Source organism: Dermochelys coriacea, chromosome 5 (genome assembly GCF_009764565.3).
Source record: "Dermochelys coriacea isolate rDerCor1 chromosome 5, rDerCor1.pri.v4, whole genome shotgun sequence".
In the NCBI taxonomy this organism is placed as follows: Eukaryota; Metazoa; Chordata; order Testudines; family Dermochelyidae; genus Dermochelys; species Dermochelys coriacea.
Window position 1 is genome coordinate 32,655,299 of NC_050072.1, and position 22,112 is coordinate 32,677,410.

General features: G+C 41.1%; 1 protein-coding gene across 1 annotated transcript in view; it reads left to right on the forward strand.

The window, feature by feature from the left end:
• Window positions 1–22,112, forward strand: part of PARP8 (poly(ADP-ribose) polymerase family member 8) — a 172,145-nt gene that overhangs the window by 132,655 nt on the left and 17,378 nt on the right. The window contains 7 exon segments of the mRNA XM_043515040.1: window positions 7,043–7,135; window positions 10,829–10,886; window positions 10,889–10,953; window positions 12,245–12,310; window positions 13,590–13,602; window positions 13,605–13,656; window positions 14,022–14,070. Of these exon segments, the coding sequence (XP_043370975.1) occupies window positions 7,043–7,135; window positions 10,829–10,886; window positions 10,889–10,953; window positions 12,245–12,310; window positions 13,590–13,602; window positions 13,605–13,656; window positions 14,022–14,070 (396 nt within the window).

Consider the following 22,112-nt stretch of genomic DNA (forward strand, 5'->3'; position numbering starts at 1 on the left):
TCAAAGGGCCAAATTCTGCTATCAGTTACACAAGTGCCACCCTGTTTATCTATATAGTTATTTATATGGCTCCCATTTCTGTAATATCTGAAAACTTTGTCATTTTACAGAGGCACAGAAAAAAAATTGAAGTGACTTGTCCAAGTTTAGGGGAAGCCTGTGGCAGAACCAGGAGTTAAATATCTTGAATCACAGGACCATAGGAATTGCCAGACCAGATCAGACTCCATGTCCACCTAATTCAAGTTCCTGTCTCTGACAGCGGACAATATGATTCACTTCAGAGGCAGTTGTCAGAACCATGCAGTTGTCAGATGTGGGGTAATCTGCTCCTCACATTGGGTCTCATCTTAATCTCCAATAGTTGAAGATTGGCTTAAATCTTGAATCATGAGGTTTAATATCCTTCCACAAAATGTGTTACAAGAAATTATGTTAGCTCTGGATAGTCTTGATATCCATATAAATATACAATCCTTTTTTGAATCTTTCTTTATCTTGGGGACTTCATGTGTCAGTGAGTTACACAGTCTAATTGCACATTGAAAGAAAAGGAGTATTTGTGGCACCTTAGAGACTAACAAATTTATTTGAGCATAAGCTTTCATGAGCTACAGCTCATTTCATCAGATCTGATGAAGTGAGCTGTAGCTCACAAAAGCTTATGCTCAAATAAATTTGTTAGTCTCTAAGGGGCCACAAGTATCTCCTTTTCTTTTTGTGAATACGACTAACTGGCTGCTACTCCTGAAACCGTAATTGCACATTGTAATTCTTTTTATCAGTTTTCATTTCTCCCCCTTTTAATTTAATGACTGTTCCTTGTCCTTGTGTTATAGGCAGGGAGGACAAAAGTAATAGTCCAGAGTTGTACCGACAATACAGCTTCCTCCTACTCCTGTTGCAGTTAATGAGAATTGCTCCTTTAGAACAGATTTCTCCTTCGGCATTTAAATTACACCAGCCAAAAGTAAACAGATCTCGCATTAGCATCCGCCACCCAACGTCCTTCACAAATAACCATTTATACATTGAGTTGTGGAATTTGGGACATAGCTGGGGTTCCTGTAGGCTCAATATAGACATTTGAAAATTTTAGCCCTTAAATTACAGCTTGGAGACCAGTCTGGCATAGTTGTGTGGTATATACAAGACAAAAGAAGGCCCTGGTAGGCTCTGGATGTTTTAGCTCTATGGTAGTATATCTTTATTTAGAATATAATTGCCATTTAGATGGGATGAGCTCACAAACTGGAGATTAGCAAATCTATCTTATGTTGCCATCACTCAGTATATGACCCACCACCAAATCAGCCATGAAATACACATAAAAAGCTCAAGACTCACTTGCAACAGATTCCACAAACTAGATGCATTTTTCACTTCTGTTCCAGCATACTGTGAGTGTTGCCAATACTACAGCATCATATCAGCACTTACCGAATGTAATCAAGGTAAAACCAGAGACATTTTTCTCCTAAGGCAGCCCTATACCTTCCTTGTCAGAAGCTGAACCAGAACATATATTTGAAGATAAATCTTATCTCCACTACCGTTCATTCATTAGGAAATGAGAAGATTTGTAATGGTTTCACCTTTGCATTTATGACATGTGCTGTAAGTAGCCTTCCTTGAGTATTTTTAGATCAATAGTATTTAGGTGTGCCAGTCATGTTCCAGCCTCATTAGTGTGTGTATGGCATCCCGCAGAGTACTTCAGAGGATGACACATTGCTCTTCTGAGCACAACTTCAGAAAGCTTTAGAAACTGATAAGCTAAACCAGGTCAACATGAGTTTTGAGTATTTTGTTTGTTGTTTTTTTGTTGCAGTTAATTTAAAGGTTGCCTGGAAATTATATTAGACAACATGAACCTCACATATGGGAATACTAAGCACATGCTTTTGTAGTTGGAAGACTTACCTGCTATTCCCGGCCATCATTTGAGGCAATGCCACTTGCCTTATAGCAGATAGAATAATCATAGAGTTTTCTTTCTTGTTCATAGCAGCTGTGACACTCTCAAAAGTGCTTTTGAGTGTGGAGAGAGGGGATAGCTGAAAAGAAAACTCAGATAACCCTACAGGGCTATAAAATCATACCATTTTTGCCTTCTGTTCCTTGGAACTTGCAATCTCAGCCTGTTAGAAACCAGGGCTCTTACTTTCCTCTGGCTTTTTCCCACTGGAATAATTATCCCTCTGAATGGTCTTTCAGCACTGATGTTCTTCACTCAGCCAACAGTTTCGTGATGGTCATCTAAATGGCCTTCCATTTCTTTTCTGTATCCTGATTAAAATAAAATACCTTTCAGACTGTTGATTGTTCTGTAATAAGTTGTTTTTGCTTAGAGAGAGTGACAATTCTGTTCTTCAGACAGTACAGAAAGAAATTGCACACATTCTCAGTGGTGAATGTTAGCATATATACTCTGTCGACTACAGTGGATTCCTTCCAGTTAATTTCTGGATGCAATTGAATTTTCTGTAGTATCTGGCTGGTGAATCTTGCCCATATGCTCAGGTTTAGCTGATCGCCATATTTGGGGTCGGGAAGGAATTTTCCTCCAGGGCAGATTGGAAGAGGCCCTGGAGGTTTTTCACCTTCCTCTGTAGCATGGGGCACGGGTCACTTGATGGAGGATTCTCTGCTCCTTGAAGTCTTTAAACCATGATTTGAGGACTTCAATAGCTCAGACATAGGTGAGGTTTTTCATAGGAGTGGGTGGGTGAGATTCTGTGGCCTGTGTTGTGCAGGAGGTCAGACTAGATGATCAGAATGGTCCCTTCTGGCTTTAGTATCTATGAATCCAAAGTGATGTAAAACCCTGTATGGCTTAAGTCCTGACTGTCCAAGAGACCACGTCTACACATCATCTTGTCTAGGCCAGAGGTTCTCAAACTGGGGGTTGTGCCCTGCTTGGGAGGGCAGGCAGGATTGGGGGCATGAAAAGCTTGAGGGGAAAAAAAACTTAGTGTGCACATTCAGAGCTGGGTGGCCAGGGAGCCACCACTAGCAGCAGTGGGAAAGTAAACGATCAAATACGTTTGAGAACCACTGGTCTAGACAAGAAAATTGTACTGATTTAACTAAATCAGTTTAGAAATGGATGTAAGCTAAATCAATATTAAGTGTTCGTAAACCAAAATAAAAGTATCCACAAAATGGGGTGTACCAATTTAAAGTTTATTTATTTTATATATTTATTTACTTAGTTATTTGTATTGTGGTAGCACCTAAAAACTCCAATCATGGACCAGGACCACATTGTGCCAGGTACTGTACAAAAACAGAAAGAAAAGACAGTTCCTGCCTGGAGACACTTACAGTCCAAATACAGGACAAGAGACAAGAGGTGGATACAACAAACAGACAATGGGAGTTCAAGGAGACTGGTCTGCATAAAAAGCAGTGGTCACACATCAGCACATATCAGCCGCCTTACCATTTTTGAATTTTTGTAAGCAGCTCACAATATTGCTAAATGTTCTCATGATTTTCTCACAAGTCTTGCAATTTTCTTAAAGCCCTGGTTCCTGGAATCAGCTTACTACTCAATATATCTTTCATTTTTTATTTTAAGTATGTTTCTAGCTCAGTGTAAATTAGTGGGTGGGAATGGAAAGAAAGCTCTAAGTTTCAGTGCTTTTAAGGCTCTTCTTTCCTCAGGGCTTATTATCCGCCAGTCACAAAACCAGAAAGAAAATAAACTGAAAAACCACTGGGCAGGAATTCCCCAAAGGCCTCCCTGGCTTTAGTCATCCACAAAAGGACATAGCAAATCTTGATTCCCCTTCCTTTTATACTCTGCCTGGTATCGATATGACCAGCCAAGACACTTACCCTCTAGAGGCTGCAGCAGCTTACCTTTTCCCACTCAGTCTCAGTTTTCTGATTGCATGCTATTATACTCTTCCTCTGAAGAGTCAACACAGATAAGTACAGAGAACTCAACCTTATATGTTCCATATAAATACCTTATCAAAGAATTTATAACACTAAGCCTTTATCATTGCTTCTTCATTTATTACTAGTCTAACTTTTATTAGTTTCTCACTGCAGTAACATCATGGGAGGAAGGAATATATAGACTGGCCTATTGATGAGTGTCAAAAAAATATCATTTTTTTGTAACAAGAAATAAAAGAACTGATCTTAAAACAATCACTTCTCCCAGGACCATTGCTTAGTTAAAAGTTGATCTGTAAAGGATCTTAAGAAAAATTAGACTCGTGCTGTGTGTTTTACTTCTTTATGATTTATATAATGTATATGATTTATATTTATATAAAGAAGACTGGCAGATTTTTGTTTGTTTGTTTTTGGGGGAGGGGTGTTTCCTGCTCAACTTTTAATTTAAGAATATCAGGAATGTAAAGTCTGGTCTTATTTGCTTTGTTGGAAGCCCAGAGGGAGGTAAAAAATATGTTTATTGTGAGCTCTTAAAACTTTAAAACCTTAACTGAAAGGTGGAAATTATGGAATCTTTAACTAGACTTCTTTCATTCAAACATGTTCATTAGGCATTGAAGTTAAATAGGAGTTAGCAAAAACAAATAAAATACAAAGAATTTTATAAGCCTGACTTAAAATCCCATCACCTCTTACCAGCTCAGTTTTTACTCTCCTGCTTCTCATGATGTCATCATTTACACAGGCCCTCTAGTCATCACAGTGTCTTTGAAAAAAGAAAAAAAAAGGACACACACCCAATTTTTTCCCCCTTTGTATGTCACTTTTAACTTTCATGATAACTTATTACACTGCTAAAGGTGGGCAGATTACAAAACACTATGAATTCTTTTGCTTTATGGCAAGCATAGCTGGATTTTGTCCGTGCCTTACTGTGTGGTGAAATTGAATCAGAGAACAATTTTGGTTATTCATAACAGTCAAGATAGGAATTCTTTTATACTTTTCCCACTAATGTGAATAGCAAAATCACCTTTGGAAATGTGTAAGGATAGGAATAATGGCAATAATAAATACCTTTTGTCCAATGTGCAGTGGCACAGTGAATTGGATCATGTTAGGCTTAGTCTGCTACCTAATGCAATGTAACATAGCAGATAAAATAAATATATGACACGCTATTAGACCTGAAAGATGATAGCTCTTCTAAAGCAACCATGATGACAATGTTTCAGTGCTTATTTCAAGTGGTTCTGTAAATCAAAAATCTTTGAATCTAAACTAGTGCATATTTTAGGGGCTATGAAACAGTGAGCAGAATTATAGCATATGCTTATTACTGATTAAGTAAGTTCTTGAAATAAAATCCAGCTAAATTTTGTGTTTGTTTCATGCAGCATTTGGTACATTTTTCATTTCTGCTGAATGCTCTCTATAGACATTGGCATCAGTGTCTGAACTTAGAGATATTCTTCATTTATTATCATAGCAGTGAAAGACTCATAGTGTTTCAGTGGTAGATTTTCAGTGGTACCTGGCATAATAGTTTCCTGTTTGACATAATTTTAAGTTTCATAAGTAATTGTTAAATATAGTGTACTCACCAAGCAGTAACTGAAAAGTACATGTTAGACCATTTCTATGTTGAAGTAGAAATTTCTTGTTTATTACAATAAACTCCAAGAAGGGATCTAACCTATTTTCATGTGCTTATTTGCCTCAATTTACTGTTCACTAATTCTTGAATATTTATGTTATCGACAACTTTGGCCTTAAATATGTGAATCTAGTAATAATCTTTTAGTAATGAGCAAGGGTTTGCTAATAAAATGTATCCTATTGGAAAACCTAGAGAGCCTATTCTCTTTAATTAAAACTTAATTATGTTGATTTTTTGTTGTTGTTTCTATCCTTTTTGCTTTATGTGAATCTGCATACAGGGCTTATTTTGTAAGCTGGGGTGTAACTCTACAGCGCTCTTGCCTGCTGCTCATTAAGTATCCATGTGGATGCTGCTTCCATGTACTAAAAGTTCCATAGTTTGAAACAACAGCAGATCAAAGCACACTACAGAACTTTCACTTTGTGGCAGCAGAATCCACATGGTCACTAAGTGAACAACAGGCTAGAGCATTGGAGATTCATACCCCAGCTTGCCATGCATTAAATTGCCATATGGACAAGACTTCTAATTCTTTTGATATGTTATATTTGTTTCTGTTTTGTTAAATAAGTGTAATTGAACCATTATGAATGAATGGTTTAATAAAAGATGGAGGTGTCAGGCATAGCTCCATAGTTAAGGATGAAGTGAATTTTGCATTTAAAGCAGGGATTGATCCTCTTCATTATATATGAAAAATGCAGCATTATCTTCTTCACACTTACAGCAAAAAGAAAAGGAGTACTTGTGGCACCTTAGAGACTAACAAATTTATTTGCGCATAAGCTTTCTTGAGCTACAGCTCACTTCATCGGATGCACTTACAGCAGTTACTGTATGAATACAGAATGAATTTTCTGAAGATTTACAAGTAAATCTTTAGTTTAGGAATAAAGTTAAGGTAGGTGTGTTTAAGAAATTTAGCACCCACTGTCAGACCTTTTCATTTGTCCCAAATGATCTCAGTAACAGAATAGCACAGACACTGACGGAGAAATTTTCAGTTCTGAAGAATAAAAGTGAAGAATTACTATTTATCCAGGCAGGGGAAAAGTATTCAGTGTAGCCTTTGCAGAAGATTTAAGTGGGTTTTAATTATATGGGAAGTTTTTAAGAGTCTGATAGAGCAGAGTTAAGGTTATTTGGGTGCTCTCACTGTGAATTTTCATAGTGTAAGATGTATGGATTTCTTTTAAATTTAACCAGAACTGTGAATATCCTGAGTTTATAACATTTGGTTTTGGGATAATTACAACATCCCTATAATGCAATTTCCTCTAAATTACTGATATGTGCTCTCAACATTTTATTTTAATATAGTTTTTTGTACAGGAATAAGAATAGCATTAAATGGGAATTAATATGCATGGTTTATATTTATATTTTAGGTGGTACATGGAAAAATTAATACTTACAAACTGGAATAAAAACACAATAAACATTTTGTTGTTGTTGTTTTCTTCTTAGCCCACAGTATGTGAACGGGAGCTGTGTGTTTTTGCTTTCCAAACTCTAGGAGTAATGAATGAAGCTGCAGATGAAATTGCCACTGGGGCTCAGGTACAGCTATATAAGTTATCATGTGTCAAATTTTGTATAGCACATCCAGTAATTTCTATTAATCCATTTTTACTAACTTTTTTCATATCTCTGCTCTTTGCTAACTCTTATGTACTCCATCAATGTGTGCAGAGACCAGCAAGATGTGATTACAGTACTTTACTGTATGGGTGGGATATTTTAAGGTGTTCATTAGGTAGTCCCCAATTCTGTTCCTGTGAAGCCTATGGACGTTTACCATTGATTTTCAATGGTGGCAGAGTTAGGCCATGCTAAGAGCTTTTGCAAATTGAATTCTTCTTCTGCTGAGATTGAATTTGGTCACCTGGTTAGGTGAAATGACTGGACTGTCCATTTATCTTCTTGGAGATACTTCCTATTTTATCTTAAAGAGCAATTGTTACTCTCAGGCAATACTAAGCCCTCTTCTTTTCATGGTGTTGGGATACAGGTGTCCATGTACATCTGTTGTTTTGATTATTAATACAGTGGGACAGTCCTGATCCATTGTTACTATACTGTTTTTTCTCTCCATTCAAAGGAGCAGCCCTTTTAACATAACTTTGTTTTTTTACTCTAAATTTGTTTGTAATAGTATGGCAGGATATTGCTCCTTACCCTGTAGTTATTTATTTTCTTCATATTTTTCTTCAGAAAATCCATTAAATTGTATCTTCCAGTGGGCTTTTATCATATTTAATTAAAATTGTTTAAGAACTTATAAGTTAGGGCACTATTCATTACAAAGCCCTGGGGGGTGAGTGAAGTATTACGCACTGGGGTTGCTATATTCGTCCCATGATTTCCAAAAACAGATGTGTACGGCCTGATTTTCAAAAAAGTGAGGACCCCTGGCTTCAGTTAACTTTAATTGATGCTTCTGAGTGTTCAGCACTTGGAAAATAAGACCATTTCACTTTGAAGCCTAAATTTAGGTTCTGATTTTGAAATTCTATCCTCTTCTTCTGTTACCCTTTCATTATACCCTAAGGTGACCCTCACTAGGTTGCAATTCCCAAGACTCCCCTTGGCTTCTTTTTTAAAAAGCAGGTGCTGTACCAAACAGTCTCAGAAACAATTACCTGCTCCTCGCTATGGCCAAGAGCACACGCAGCACATCTCTTGGGGGAAAGAGTGTAATGGCAACTCCCCAAGTCCTGAGCATGGCCTGGTTTCCTGTTTAATTTAGAGTAGACTTCAAGATGCTCTGAATTATACCAACTGCCAATGGTCCCAGAGAGAATCAGTGGGTGGTTAGTAAGTTCAAGGTATGTCCTCTTCCCCCATGCCATGCCAATTCCAGGAGCAGGGTGGGGAATGGTATAGGAGTCAATGACTCTTTCTACAAAAAGTAAGGTAAAGCAGGGTTTCTCTAAGCAGATTTCTGAGGATTGGTGCCACAGAGATAGATTAGAATTTCACTAGGAGTTGGACACCTAACTCTCTTAGGATATGTCTACACATTGAGCTGGAGTCGAGAGGAGACACATTCACACTAGCTTGCTAAAAATAGAATGTAACTGTGGCAGTATGAGAGGAGCTAGTTGTCCAGAGTGCATGCCCATCAGAGACTCTGGGTGCGTATTTACGCGACCATAGCTGCACTCAATTTTAGTGCCCTAGTTCTGTGAGAGCTAGCACAAGTATGTCTTCTCACACTGGGAATCACACTGCCAGCTCAAAATGTAGACATACCCTTAGAGTCTTTTGGAGCATCAGCCACAAATATCTAATTTTGAAAAAGTTCTCCATATCTGTAGGTTTTGTAAACTGGAAGAAAATAGAACATCTTAATATTACTGTGGATTTTAAACTTTTCATTAGAAACCTGGGGGAGGGAATTGCTAAAGTAGCCTTCTTCTTCAGGGCATATGAAGTATCCAGTTATTTCAATTGCCAGAATAGTTTTTATCAGAGAAGATTGTTCATTCATGCCAAGATAGCAGAGGGGGAGAAGGGAAAACAATGTGACTCACTACTGTACAATTCCTTCTCTTTCCTGATGATTCTCACTTTCATTCTGCTTTTCTAAAGGGAACTCATTTGTATTTCCCTGGATGTGATTCGGATCTGATAACTTTTAGAACAGCTTGATGATGAGTCAAGATACAGTCCATCTGGAATGATTGGAGGAATTACAAGCACTTCTTAAACAAAACTCATCTCATCCTTAACCTTATTTTCAAATTATGAAATTTGTGATGCAATTTTTATTTAAAACTGTTAAAAATGTTAAAAATGCACAAGCACATGTACATGCAGTAACGTGGGCAAATCCGGAAATCAGTGCACAGCACAAACATTCCAAGCTATGCTGTAATCTCTTCAGAGTGCAAGAAGAAGAAACTCTCAGCCTGGGCCAGACCTGTTCCACTATTGCCAAATCTAAAAGACAATAGTTGCCATGGTTTTTTACAACTCTATTCTACAGGGGAGCAATGACCTGTGGATCTATGTAGTGCAGATCCACCAACCCTGTCTTTGCGGCCCTCCCTCATCCCATTCTTGCTTCATCCTTGAGCAAGATTGTTAGCTGTTATCTGCTGTATTGTGCACAGGTATGCATACCCCCTGTAGAGCTTTCTTCCTCCTCCTAGTTTTGCTGCATCTGGGGACTCCACAGTATGTACAAGAGGAATTAGGATTTGCTCCATGGTAAATCATATACTCTGCATTACAGTATATTTAGGACGAAACCTTTGTCCATTTGGGGAGTTTAAATATGATTTGTACTTTAAGGCCTGATCAAAGCTTATTAAAGTGAATGGAAAGATTTCAGTGGCTATAATTAAAGCCATTAGTGCTTTAATTACAGCAGTGTTTATACTTTCGAAACACAAGTTTTTAATTAAAATGTTCTTTCCTGCTTGTGTATAATATAAATGCACTGTATACAACAGATAGGTTCTGTCAGTATATGACATGTTTATCAATTTTCTTGACCGTACCGCTTATTCCTCCAAGTATTAAGACATTTGTCAACAAACCTAAGTTTCTTCTCAAGTAAAATTGCTGAAACATAATAATTATTAGTCCTTGGACTCCGCTTACTCACAAAATGCCTCAAAACCACTGTATGGCCAAATTGTGCATTATAAAAGATCCTCAAAACATACAGTAAAATGCATATTTTTGAGATGAGAAATATCATTAAACCCCTTAGGGATCTGGAGACAATGATTCAGATAGCTCATCTAAACATGTGGAAAATATTTTAACCTGAACAAAATGCAATCTATTATTCAAGTTTAGGGTATAATTGTGACTTGAGCTACACTACCCCAACTATATAACATTGTAAATCAGATGCTACTGTATATCCACAGCCATATTGTACAAGCTATTCAGGGAATAAAGCTAGTGAATCTGAGGCATTGTGTCCACAAAGATTTTCAAAACTGGGTTAAGTCAAATTTCAAAGATGCAGACTAAATATGAATATGAATCACTCACAGGCAGCTGTTATTACAAAATGCGGATTACCACCCCTATGACTTATGGTTTTCAAACAAATGTTCAGCATTGGAATTCATATCATTTGTATAATAATTAAAGACACAACATCAAAGAAGAAATTCTATGACGCAGGAAGACGGAAGATAATTCTGGGGAGACGAATAGATTATTGAATCTCAAATAAATAGTTTTCTGTGAAGAGACATTTCTTTATGTATGATTCTCTATTATTTCTAGGTGGTAGACTTATTAGTATCCATGTGTCGATCGCGACTAGAATACACCCCGAAAGTTGTCTTTTTGAGCCATATCCTTCTGTAAGTGATCCTAATGACCCTCAGATGTTGGCCTTTAATCCAAGGGTAAGTAGTTGTCTCTTCAACAGGTAATGTTTGCTTTTAGTCATGTTTTAGATTTCAAAGCCAGGTCCAATTCCACAGGATAATGTGTATTCACACTGACAGGTATAGATTTAAAATACAGTATATGTACAACAGTGTAGCCATGGAACCTATGAAATATTTTAGACAATATAAAATGTCATTTTGAAGCTGTCTAGAGGTAAACTTTCAGTCTTCCTGTTTGTGGGTGCAAATTGTGGATGCAAAATTTGTTTATCTGGGAGCATATTACACACATCAAAGCGAAGTTCGCCTTTGGGAAGATTTAACCATGTGGCTCTAAATCTGCTTATTTTTATTTACATTTCTAAAGTTCTTGTTTGTAAAATGATTATATCTTAAATTATAAATTTTTAAAATAATGAATAAATAAATAAAATAAATTAAACATGTGTAGTACTTTTCATCTTCAGAGAGTTCCCAAGCAATAACTAACAAAGTAAAAACAATGAGGAGTCCTTGTGGCACCTTAGAGACAACAAATTTTTGGGCATACGCTTTCATGGGCGCCCAGATAAACTTGTTAGTCTCTAAGGTGCCACAAGGACTCCTTGTTGTTTTTGCTGGTACAGACTAACACGGCTACCACTCTGAAACCTAACAAGGTAAAGAATATTGCCTACCATACAATGGTAGACCTTTCTATTCATTTTGAATGAAATTCACTCCTTGCAATCGGAGGGCTTGCACAAGACCAATGCAACCAGCACAGCATTTAAATCCCACCGAGGCCCTATTTTAACAGCTTAATTGGGAACTCTACATAAGGGTAGATTTCACCTTTTTTGAACAAAGGCCAAACAGTGGCACTCTCGAATTTCCTAGGGTTTTTAACTGATTCATTGCTGGCCCTTCACTCCACTCAATCTGCTGCCATGTTCTGTTGAACAGCAACAGAACCTGATATTTAAATAACTGTCAGACCCATATATAGTTATTAAAATTTGTTGATAAATTGATCTAATTTACACAGTGGATTTCCTTGTTTACAGTGAATTCTAGTGAATTTAAACAAAAGTTACTGGCGTCAGTTGTCTTCCAGACTTTTCCTGGGTTGTGGATGACTTGATGTGTAGGATGGAAGAAGAATATTGGATGTAGAGATATGAGAAGGCTTGGTTGTCGGTCATTGGTCTGAATTGTTGTTTTATACCAAAAGTATATGAACTCAGAGCACTGATTGAGTACTTTTATATAAAAGAGCCCCCGCCCCAAAAAAATTTAAATATTCATTTATTTTACATTACATCAGAAGAAGAATTATGATCGAGTCATGAAAGCTTTGGATAGTATTACTTCTATTAGAGAAATGACACAGGTAAGTATAAGTTTTTAGTATCTTAATTGTAATTTATTGAAGGATGTACCTGTTTTTATTTGTTGCTCTTTTGGGAGAGGAGGATGGTGCCTGGCAAAAAATACAAAAAATTGTATTTTTATTTTTGCTGCCGAGCTGCAACAATATAAAAATATGTGTTAAAAATAACAAACCTGCAGTATCTAGACAGTGACAAAATAAAACTGATGAAACAGAATTCTGGTCACTGGAAGCTTAAATAAGAGATAATATCTGTGGAATAGAACATTGTAACTGAATAATGGCCAACTGCTGCTTCATGCATTTCAGGAAATATCAAGGCCAAGCCAAGTCTTTGATTTTTCAAAGCAAGGGTCATTGATTTTGTGACACTTTACTATGGTGATGGCTTTATTTCTATTATAACTAGAACTTTGTTCATTTAAGTGAAATTGAGAGGGATTAGGAGCCAGGGTTCCTGTGACTTAGATCATGCAGCTTCTTAATACCCACTTCAGGCCTGATTTTGATACCTTTGTATACTACCTTTGTTGAGTAGTACTTTACTTCACAAGTGGTCCCATTGCTGTTAACTGATTACTAGTAATGCAGCACCACACTGTTACCATGCTGTTAAATAGATGTAACCTCACCAAGGTGGTGTAAAGCTCAGTTAATCTAAGTTTGTACAATACTTTTAGATTCTGGAATGAAAAATGATGTGTTACAAAATACTATCATAATTTTAGTGTAAGAATTAAGCTATATACACATATACTTTGTGTTATCAAGTTGCCATTTTAATACTAGGATGAAGTATAATTATTGCTGGGCTGAGTAGATTTAAAGGGCTACTTCATGATCCTAATATAGTCAGTGGGAGTTTTTAGTGTGAACATTATCTGGTCCAATATTGATTTTACCTATTTAATACCATGAAGCAGTTAAAATAGCTATGAGTGAATTACCACAGAGTACTTTAGAGAGGCTTTGTTTTACTGAAGGTCCAGTCCAGTTTCCTAATGTCAGAGCCAAACACTACTAGATGGCCTCTGCTGTTCTTGCTGTGACCAACAGTGTTAGCTCCAATATACTTGTTCTGAAGCTAAGCGTAAGCTTATAAATTTTACCCAAGGGAAGAGAATTGCTGTAGTAATTCTTGTGTTGTCAAGGCAGTTATAACTGTTCAAGGCTAAATGTCAGTAAATCCAATGTACTCATTATTATAGATGAAGTTATGTGTAATGTAATATATACAAAATTTTAACCAGCAGTAAAGAGCATAATTATTGTTTTATAGGCGCCATATTTGGAATAAAGAAGCAGATGGATAAACAGGACCCGCTTGCGCATCCTCTTCTGCAGTGGTATAGAACTGACTTACATTAAGATAACAATTATTTCAGTACCATGTTGAATGAATCATTTTATTATTTTTAATTTGGTGTTAGCTGTCCCTAAGAATTAATATTGGCATTTACAATTATTGGCATTTAATTTTTTTTCTGGGAGTTTTTAGGATCTGATCCAAAGTCCACTGAAACCAATGGAAAGACCCACTGACTCTAGTGGATTTTGAATCAAGCCCTTGACCAGCACCATGCCTATGCACCACTTAAGTAGAACGTATGTGATTCATAGGCCTTCAGCTAGCCTCTGTCAATGGCCTAGAATAAAAGTGTATTGTTTATCCCATTTGATACATGCATTTATTTATTTTTCTTTATTTCAGGGTTATTTCTAGTAATAGGTCACATATTGTGAAACTACCAGTGAACAGGGTAAGTTTGGAGTTATTTTCTTTGTATATTAATATGGTGGGATTTCAGAATCACTCAGCATTGTTTTAACTTTGTTCCCATTTAAGTCAGCAGGAGCATTACCATTAACTCCAGTGAGAGCAGATTCAGGTCAATGCTGAGTGCTTTTAAAAATCTTACTTGTGATGTGTGTGTGAGAGTGTGTTGTTTATTTGTGTGAAAAAACAACACAGCTTTGGTAATACCTGGTTAATTTCTTTAGTATTCATCCTGCTGTTCTCATTCATTACTTCAATATTTGACACTAATATAGATCCTTTAGAACACTTTGTCTCTTTAGGATGTGGGTTACAGATGTAGGGATATATTAAAGATAGTTCAGCATGCATGCACACAAGTAGGTCTACTATAAAAAGGAATCAGTAGCTATGGCACCTGGAAGGGATTCTTTGAATTGAGTTGTTCATTCCTAAGTACAGTACATTCCTATGCCTCTGATTTTGTTTATAATACACTGAATGAATCTGTAGCCTTTCAAATCAGTCTTAATTCAAAGCCACCTGAAATGCTTTCTGGAGTGGCTCACGACCGTGAGTGCCTACTTCAGGGCAGACTGTCAAAAGCAGAGCAGATACTCCAAAGTGGTGGTACATTCTATAAATAAATTTCATCAACCCAGTACCAAGTGCGAACTCCCAAAGTACTACAGTAGTCTTATAATGGAGTCACAGGCAATCCCCTTAGACACTCCAGTCTATCTTGCCACCCAGGAAAGCTGGACTAGATGATAAATGGTAACTTACACCAAAAATCACAAAATATTCCAAGTTACACCCAGTCCCAAGAGACCAATCACTCATGCAGGTTGATTTGCATCCTAGATCTCACTCCAAAGACAACGTTGGTAGCCATTTCTTTTGTAAATTAACTAAGGGTTTATTAGCTAAGAAAAAGAATGAGAGTTACTGAAAGGTTAAAGCAGGTAAGAATAGATGTATAGTTGAGTCAGTTTATCATTCCAAGTGGTAGGCGAGATGTAGTAATCTCTGTTTTCCAAAAGTCTCTTGGGGCTACTCAGAATTATTCTGGGGAATCTCTGTCTTGTCATTCAGTTATTCTGCCCTGTTAGAATCCAGAGATGAAGAATTTTTCCTTGTGTCCATATTTTCTTCTCACAGAAAACAAGCTGGCAGGGTCACTACCCAAGTGGGCTCTTTGAGGGCGGAAGAGAGAGGAATGCACTGCAATTAAATACCCATGGCTAGAGCCTGGGCTCTAGACTCTGCGAATTGGCAGGGTCCCAGTGCTCGGGCTGCAGCCTGAACCCAGAAGTCTACACTGCAATGAAACAGCACCTGAGTCAGCTGGCACAGGCCAGCTACGGGTTTTTATTTGTAGTGTGGACATACCCTTAGAGTCTTTGATCTGATTATCATACACAATGGCCACTTGCCTTCAAATGCACAAGAATTAGCACTTTCCTGTTAAAGTTCTTCATTATGTTACACAAGGCTGCTTTCTTCTTCGAGTGTTGTTCATGTTGATTCCATTCTAGGTGTGCGTGCGCCCACATGTGCAGTTGTCAGAGATTTTTGCCTTAGCGGTATTCGTAGGACCGGCAGCGGCACTTCTTTAAGTGTCATGCCCATGCGTCGGAATATCACGTGCTACAAGCCCTATGCCCTTTCAGTTCCTTCTTACCACCTGTAGTGGTTAGTCGGAGCACCTTTCCTTCCATAGGAAGGACTAGCAGTTTAGTATCTACTGACTTAGAGCCTGAGGGCCTTGTAAATAGTTTGTTGATAGTAGTTAGTGTTAAGTAGTTAAGTGTAATTAGTAATTAGAAGTTAGAGTCCAAGCGGGGACTTTGCCCTAGGCAGGGCATGCCCCGAGCTCCCAGGTTTAAGACCTGCGCAGACTGTAACAGACCTATGCCTGCAAGTGACCTCCATAACAGCTGCCTCAAGTGCTTGAGCGCATCACATGTGAAGGACAAGTGCCATATTTGTAAGAAATTTCAGCCCAGGACTCAGAAGGAGTGGGATTTTCATTTATGGGCTATCTTCATGGAGTCTGCCCTTCGTCTGGCTTCCGAGCCATCCTGCCAAGACTTGCCAAGTACCTCGGCCTCAGGGCGCAGTGTGTCCCTGGCACCAGGTTCTGCCCAGCGCAGCTCCCCATCACCAGTGTCCAAGAAGAAAGTAAAGAAGTACGGCTCCCCAGCACTAGGAAAGAAGGGCCATGGGAAGGGATGCAATTTGGGCCACCTGGCTATTCCAGAGCCAAGTGTCCATGCCTCCCTGGAGCCCTCAGCCCCTTAAAATGTCCACCACTGACTCCCAAGAGCAGAATAGGACCCAACCCCTGACGGCACCAATGCTTTCACAAGCTCCCCAGTGCCGAGAGAGCAGAGGCCTCCGCCTGCACTGCTGATAACAAGCCTCAGGAAATGGAAAAAGCTCTCCACGAGGGCAAGCTAGCCACTAAGACCCCTTAGGGGGCAGTGAAGCTCCGCTGATCCCCCGAGATGAGATAGCACTCTCCACCTCCACGCCGCAGATCACCGGAGTCACAGCCCAGATCCTGTGGGGCTTGCTCTTGGTCACCAGCACCGTGATCGCGGTCCCTGCTGTCTCAACACGGATCACCTAGAGGGATACACTAGTCTCCATACTACTGGCACTGTTCATTTACCCGCCGGTTGTCCTCTTGGCTCAGATCTTGGTCGCCTGCCCCAGGGGAGCGCTCCCCATCATGTCTTCAATCCCACTGGCACTGGTCCCCTTGGGACCGGCACCAATCCCCTTGCTGTGGGCACCGGTTTCCGGTGGCGACAGTTAGCAGGCAGACTCAGGCATCGCTAGCCCCAACATGGCCTCCAGATGGGGATTCCGCCAGCATGGAAGGGCAGTTCAGCCCCTCGCCCAGACTCCACTGATGCAATTGGGCTCCTGAGGCTGCATCGATGCCTTGGTGGCACAGGCAGTGACCAGTGCAGTGTCCTTATTGGAGCACGTGGGGAGTGCCGGTCATGGTGATGCCTCCCTCGCACCACTCATCTGCCACCACCTAGGAGCAACATCTGATGGCACCGGACTCGGTTCATGAGACCCACTTGGAAGTCGGGGTAGAGGAGACAGTGCCCACCCCAAAATTCCCCTCCGCCTAGGGGATGATGCCCCTAAGGCTCCCACAGCTGTTCATTCATCGTCCTCATTCCTGGATGAGGTGATCGCGAGACCCTCGAGTTCCAGCTCCCAGACGATTTTAAGGAACCCCAGGCCCTGCTTCAATGGGTGGCTGAGAACTTGGGCTAGAGGTGGAGGAGATGGCCGAGCAGGCGGATACCTTGTTCAGTGTCCTCTCGGCCTCTACCCCAGCACATGTCGCACTACCAGTATATGACGATCCTAAAAATTGCCAAGACCCTCTGTCCATCCCTCCCACCTCCAAAAGGGCTGAAAAGAAGTACTTCATCTTGACCAAAGGGTTCAAGTACCTTTATTCAACCCACCTCCGGGCTTGCTGGTTGTTTCTGAGGCCAATGAAAAGGACAAGCAAGGCCACACTAGTTCAACTCCCAAAAATAAAGAGGCCAAAAGGTTGGACCTTTTGGGGAGAAAAATTTATTCAACAGTCAGCCTGCAATTCTGGGTGATGAACCATCAGGCCCTCTTGGCCAGGTACAGTTTTAACTAATGGGATTCCCTCTGTAAGTTCAGGGAATCCCTCCCTCAGAGTCTGGCCCAGGAATTTGGTACCCTAGTGGAGGAGGGCACCGTGGCGGCTAGGTGCTCCCTCCAGATGACATGGGACACATCAGGCTCGGTGGCCAGTGTGGTCACATCGGCAATGGTCATGAGGCGCAGACCGCTGGCCTGTCACAGGAGCTGCAGACCTCTTTCCAGAACCTCCAATTTGATGGGAACAGTTTCTTTTGAGTGCAGATTGATGCAAGGCTGCATGGATTGAAGGACACTCAGGCCACCCTTTGCTCGGGCATGCATACGCCGCAGTCTGCTCAAAAGTAGTTCTGGCTGCCCCCACCACCAAGGCCTTGGCAGTCTCGTCAAGGGCCTGCAAGAAGAAGGAATAGAGACATAAGCTTCAGTCGTCGCCGCCCTTCCTCCTCCTGCTCACCCACTCAGCCCAGCAAAGCATCCCGGGGGTGGAAGCATTCATTTTGAAGGTGCACTCAAGAGCAACACCCCAGTCAATTCCCAGATCCACCGTCTTCATCCCTACCATTCGGCCTGGTTTCAGGTCACCTCGGACCACTGAGTGCTGGATATAGTTTCTCAGGACTATCCCTTGCAATTTTTGGCCACCGCTCCCTCCTACTTACCACTCTGTTCCTCTTCAGGGACACTGCTCAAGAGCAACTCTTTGTCCAAGAAGTTGAGAACCTCCTGCATCTCGGGGCGGTGCAGGAGGTTCCTCAGGACATGAAGAGAAAAGGTTCTATTCCCGCTACTTCTTAATCCCAAAAGCAAAAGCGGGAACCTCAGACCCATTCTGGATCTGCGTTGCTTCAGCAAGTCTCTCAGAAAGTTGAAGTTTCGCATGGTCTCCCTGGCCTCCATCATCCCCTCCCTGGATCTGGGAAATTAGTATGCTGCCTTCGACATGAAGGATACTTATTTCCACATTCCAGGGTCACAGACATTTCCTCAATTTTATAGTTGGTGGATGCCATTTTCAATTCACGGCGCTATCTTTTGGCCTGTCATCGTCCCTGAGGGTGTTCACAAAGTGTATGGTGCCACCTGACGCAACCTGGGCCTGTTGATAAAGGAATCTACCTTATTGCCTGTCCAGTGAATAGAGTTCATCAGGGCAGTTCTCGACTCCACGCAGGCCAAAGCCTTCCTACCAGAAGCGCATTTTCGGGCCATGTCGGACCTGATCTCCCATGTAAAGAACCACCTACTCACCATGTCTCAGCTGCTGTTGGGCCACATGGCCACATATACATACGTGGTCAGCCATGCTTAGGTCCATCTCCAGCCTCTGCAAGCGTGGCTGGTGTCGGTCTACATCCCCAAGAGACACAACCTAGACCGGGTAGTCAGGGTGCCAGACCACATCATGATATATGCCATCATGTGCCAGCAATGCCCCTCTCCCATGTATATAGGTCAAACTGGACAATCTCTACGTAAAAGAATAAATGGACACAAATCAGACGTCAAGAATTATAACATTCAAAAACCAGTCGGAGAACACTTCAATCTCTCCGGTCACTCGATTACAGACCTGAGAGTGGCTATCCTTCAACAAAGAAACTTCAAAAACAGACTCCAACGAGAGACTGCTGAATTGGAATTAATTTGCAAACTGGATACAATTTAGGCTTGAATAGAGACTGGGAATGGATGAGTCATTACACAAAGTAAAACTATTTTCCCATGTTATTTCTCCCCCCCACCCTACCCCCCACTGTTCCTCAGATTTTCTTGTTAACTGCTGGAAATAGCCTACCTTGCTTGTCACCGTGAAAGGTTTTCCTCCTTTCCCCCGACTGCTGCTGGTGATGGCTCATCTTAAGTGATCACTCTCCTTACAGTAAAAAGAAAAGGAGTACCTGTGGCACCTTAGAGACTAACAAATTTATTAGAGCATAAGCTTTCGTGAGCTACAGCTCACTTCATCGGATGCATTTGGTGGAAAGTGAGCTGTAGCTCACGAAAGCTTATGCGCTAATAAATTTGTTAGTCTCTAAGGTGCCACAAGTACTCCTTTCTTTAGACCACATCAGATCATCCCTGGATTGATGGTTGGACCCCATGTCAGTGTTGGAGGGAGTCCCCTTCGCAACCCTGTCCCCGTTGCTTACCCTGGTCTCTGATGCTTTGGACCTAGGCTGGGGAGCCTACCTGGGCCAGCTGAACACCCAGGGTCCCTGGTTGTGGGACATTCTGGCCCTCCACATCAACGTCAGGGAGCTCAGAGTGGTTTGCCTGGCCTGCCAGGCTTCCTTGCCCCACCTGAAGGGCAAGGTGATGCAGGTCCTGACAGACAATACTGCTGTGATGTATTTTATCAACAGGCAGGGCGGTGCTAGGTCTTCGGCCCTTTGTCAAGAAGCTCTCTGCCTTTGGCATTTTTGTGTGCGGCATGCCATTCATCTAATAGCAGCACACCTGACTGGAACCAGGAATGTCTTGGATCACCTCAGCAGGACCTTTTCATCTCGCCAATAGTGGTCGCTCCATCTGGAGGCGGTCATTATTATCTTCCGGAAGTGGGGAACTCCCCAGGTGGACTTGTTCGTATACCATCAGAACAGAAAATGCCACTGTTAGACGCTTTCCGGCTCCAGTGGTCGGGGGTGCTGATATACGCCTTCCCGCCAGTGCCATTGATCCACAGAGTCTTCGTGAAAATCAAACAGGACAGGGTAAAGGTTATCCTGATAGCCCCTGAGTGTCCTCGCCAACACTGGTTTGGCACCCTGCTGGACCTTTCGGTAGCTGCCCCACTGCAACTGCCTCTCTGGCTGGACCTGCTATCCCCGAACCATGGCAGTCTTCTGCGCCTGAACCTAGTGGTGTTGCACTTGACAGCATGGCTACTGCATGGCTGAATGCGGAGAAGCGGGAATGCTTAACCCAGGTTCAACAGGTCTTATTGAATAGCAGAAAGCCCACCACCAGAACGACTTACCTGGCTAAGTGGAAAAGGTTCACATTCTGGGCTTCAGAACGATGTACCCAGGCCTCGCTGCAGGTGATCCTGGATTATCTTCCACACCTCAAGCTCCAGGGCTTGTCCCTGTTATCAGTCAGGGTCCACATGGCTGCTGTTTCGACTTTCCACCCTCTTTTCCAAGGCAAGTTGGTCTTCGCTCATGACATGACAGTCCATTTTTTGAAAGGTCTGCAGTGTCTCTACCTTCGCATCCAGGACTATGTCCCTCCCTCTCGTGCTGTCGAGCCTCATGGGGCCTCCCTTTGAACCTCTGGCTTCCTGCTCTGTTTTCCTTCTCTTGTGGAAGATTTTGTTCCTGGTTGCAGTAATGTCCACGCGCAGAGTATCTGAGGTCAGCATGCTTACTTCAGAACTGCCCTATGAGTTATTCTGTAAGGATAAGTTCCAGCTGCAGCTGCAGCCAACGTTCCTGCCCAAGGTAGTTTCCCAGGTTCATACCAGACAGGACATACTTACCTGTCTTCTTCCTGAAGAAACTGGACACACCCTGGATGTCAGGAGGGGACTGGCCTTCTACATCAACAGGACTGTTAGGGGGCTTATTCTTTCACCCACTCACTTCCCTGGTCCTTCTCGCATGAACAGAGAGCAACAGTACCCGAAATCCAATGGTACAAACAATTCAATGTTTATTGGGGTGAACTTCCAGCAAGCATGATTCCAGTTTCCTTCCTTAGTGTCCCCCTTCCCAGGTATGACACCACACAGCCTTACCTGTGTTCCTGTTCCCATTTCCCCCCCTTAGCAAAACATGATTCCAATTCGCCCACCCCCATTCCCTGTTCCCATTCCCTACACACACACACATACACACACATACACACACACTTCCTGATTGACTGCAGATATATAGTAAAACTTGAGTTCTGCTTAGCTATACATTAACCAATCATTTTACTGAAATTTAACTAACCAATCCTAACATATTGTAACATGATTATTTAACCAATTATATCCCACCACCTTAATTAGTTTACACCCAGCAAAATTAATTATACAGCAGATAGAAACAATCACAGAACCAGTCAGAAATTATACAGAAAACAATGGAAAATGGGGACTACAATGATAGAACAACACAGAAATGAGGATTTCACATCCCAGCTATTGATAAATGAGTTCTTGACAGACAGGATGCTATCAAACTAAGTTTCCTTTTATGTTTTCTAGGCACTTCCTTTTCTCTGGAGGTGATAGACATTATCAGGACAGGATTGTATTCCTAACAGCCCAATAGCACCTTATTTCAATGTGACTAGTTTGGAATGTGAGGATGTAACCATTTACTTCCCAGCTTATAGCTGCCTCTGCTGTTTAGCCAAGATCTTAGCCTAAGAACAGGGCCTCAGACT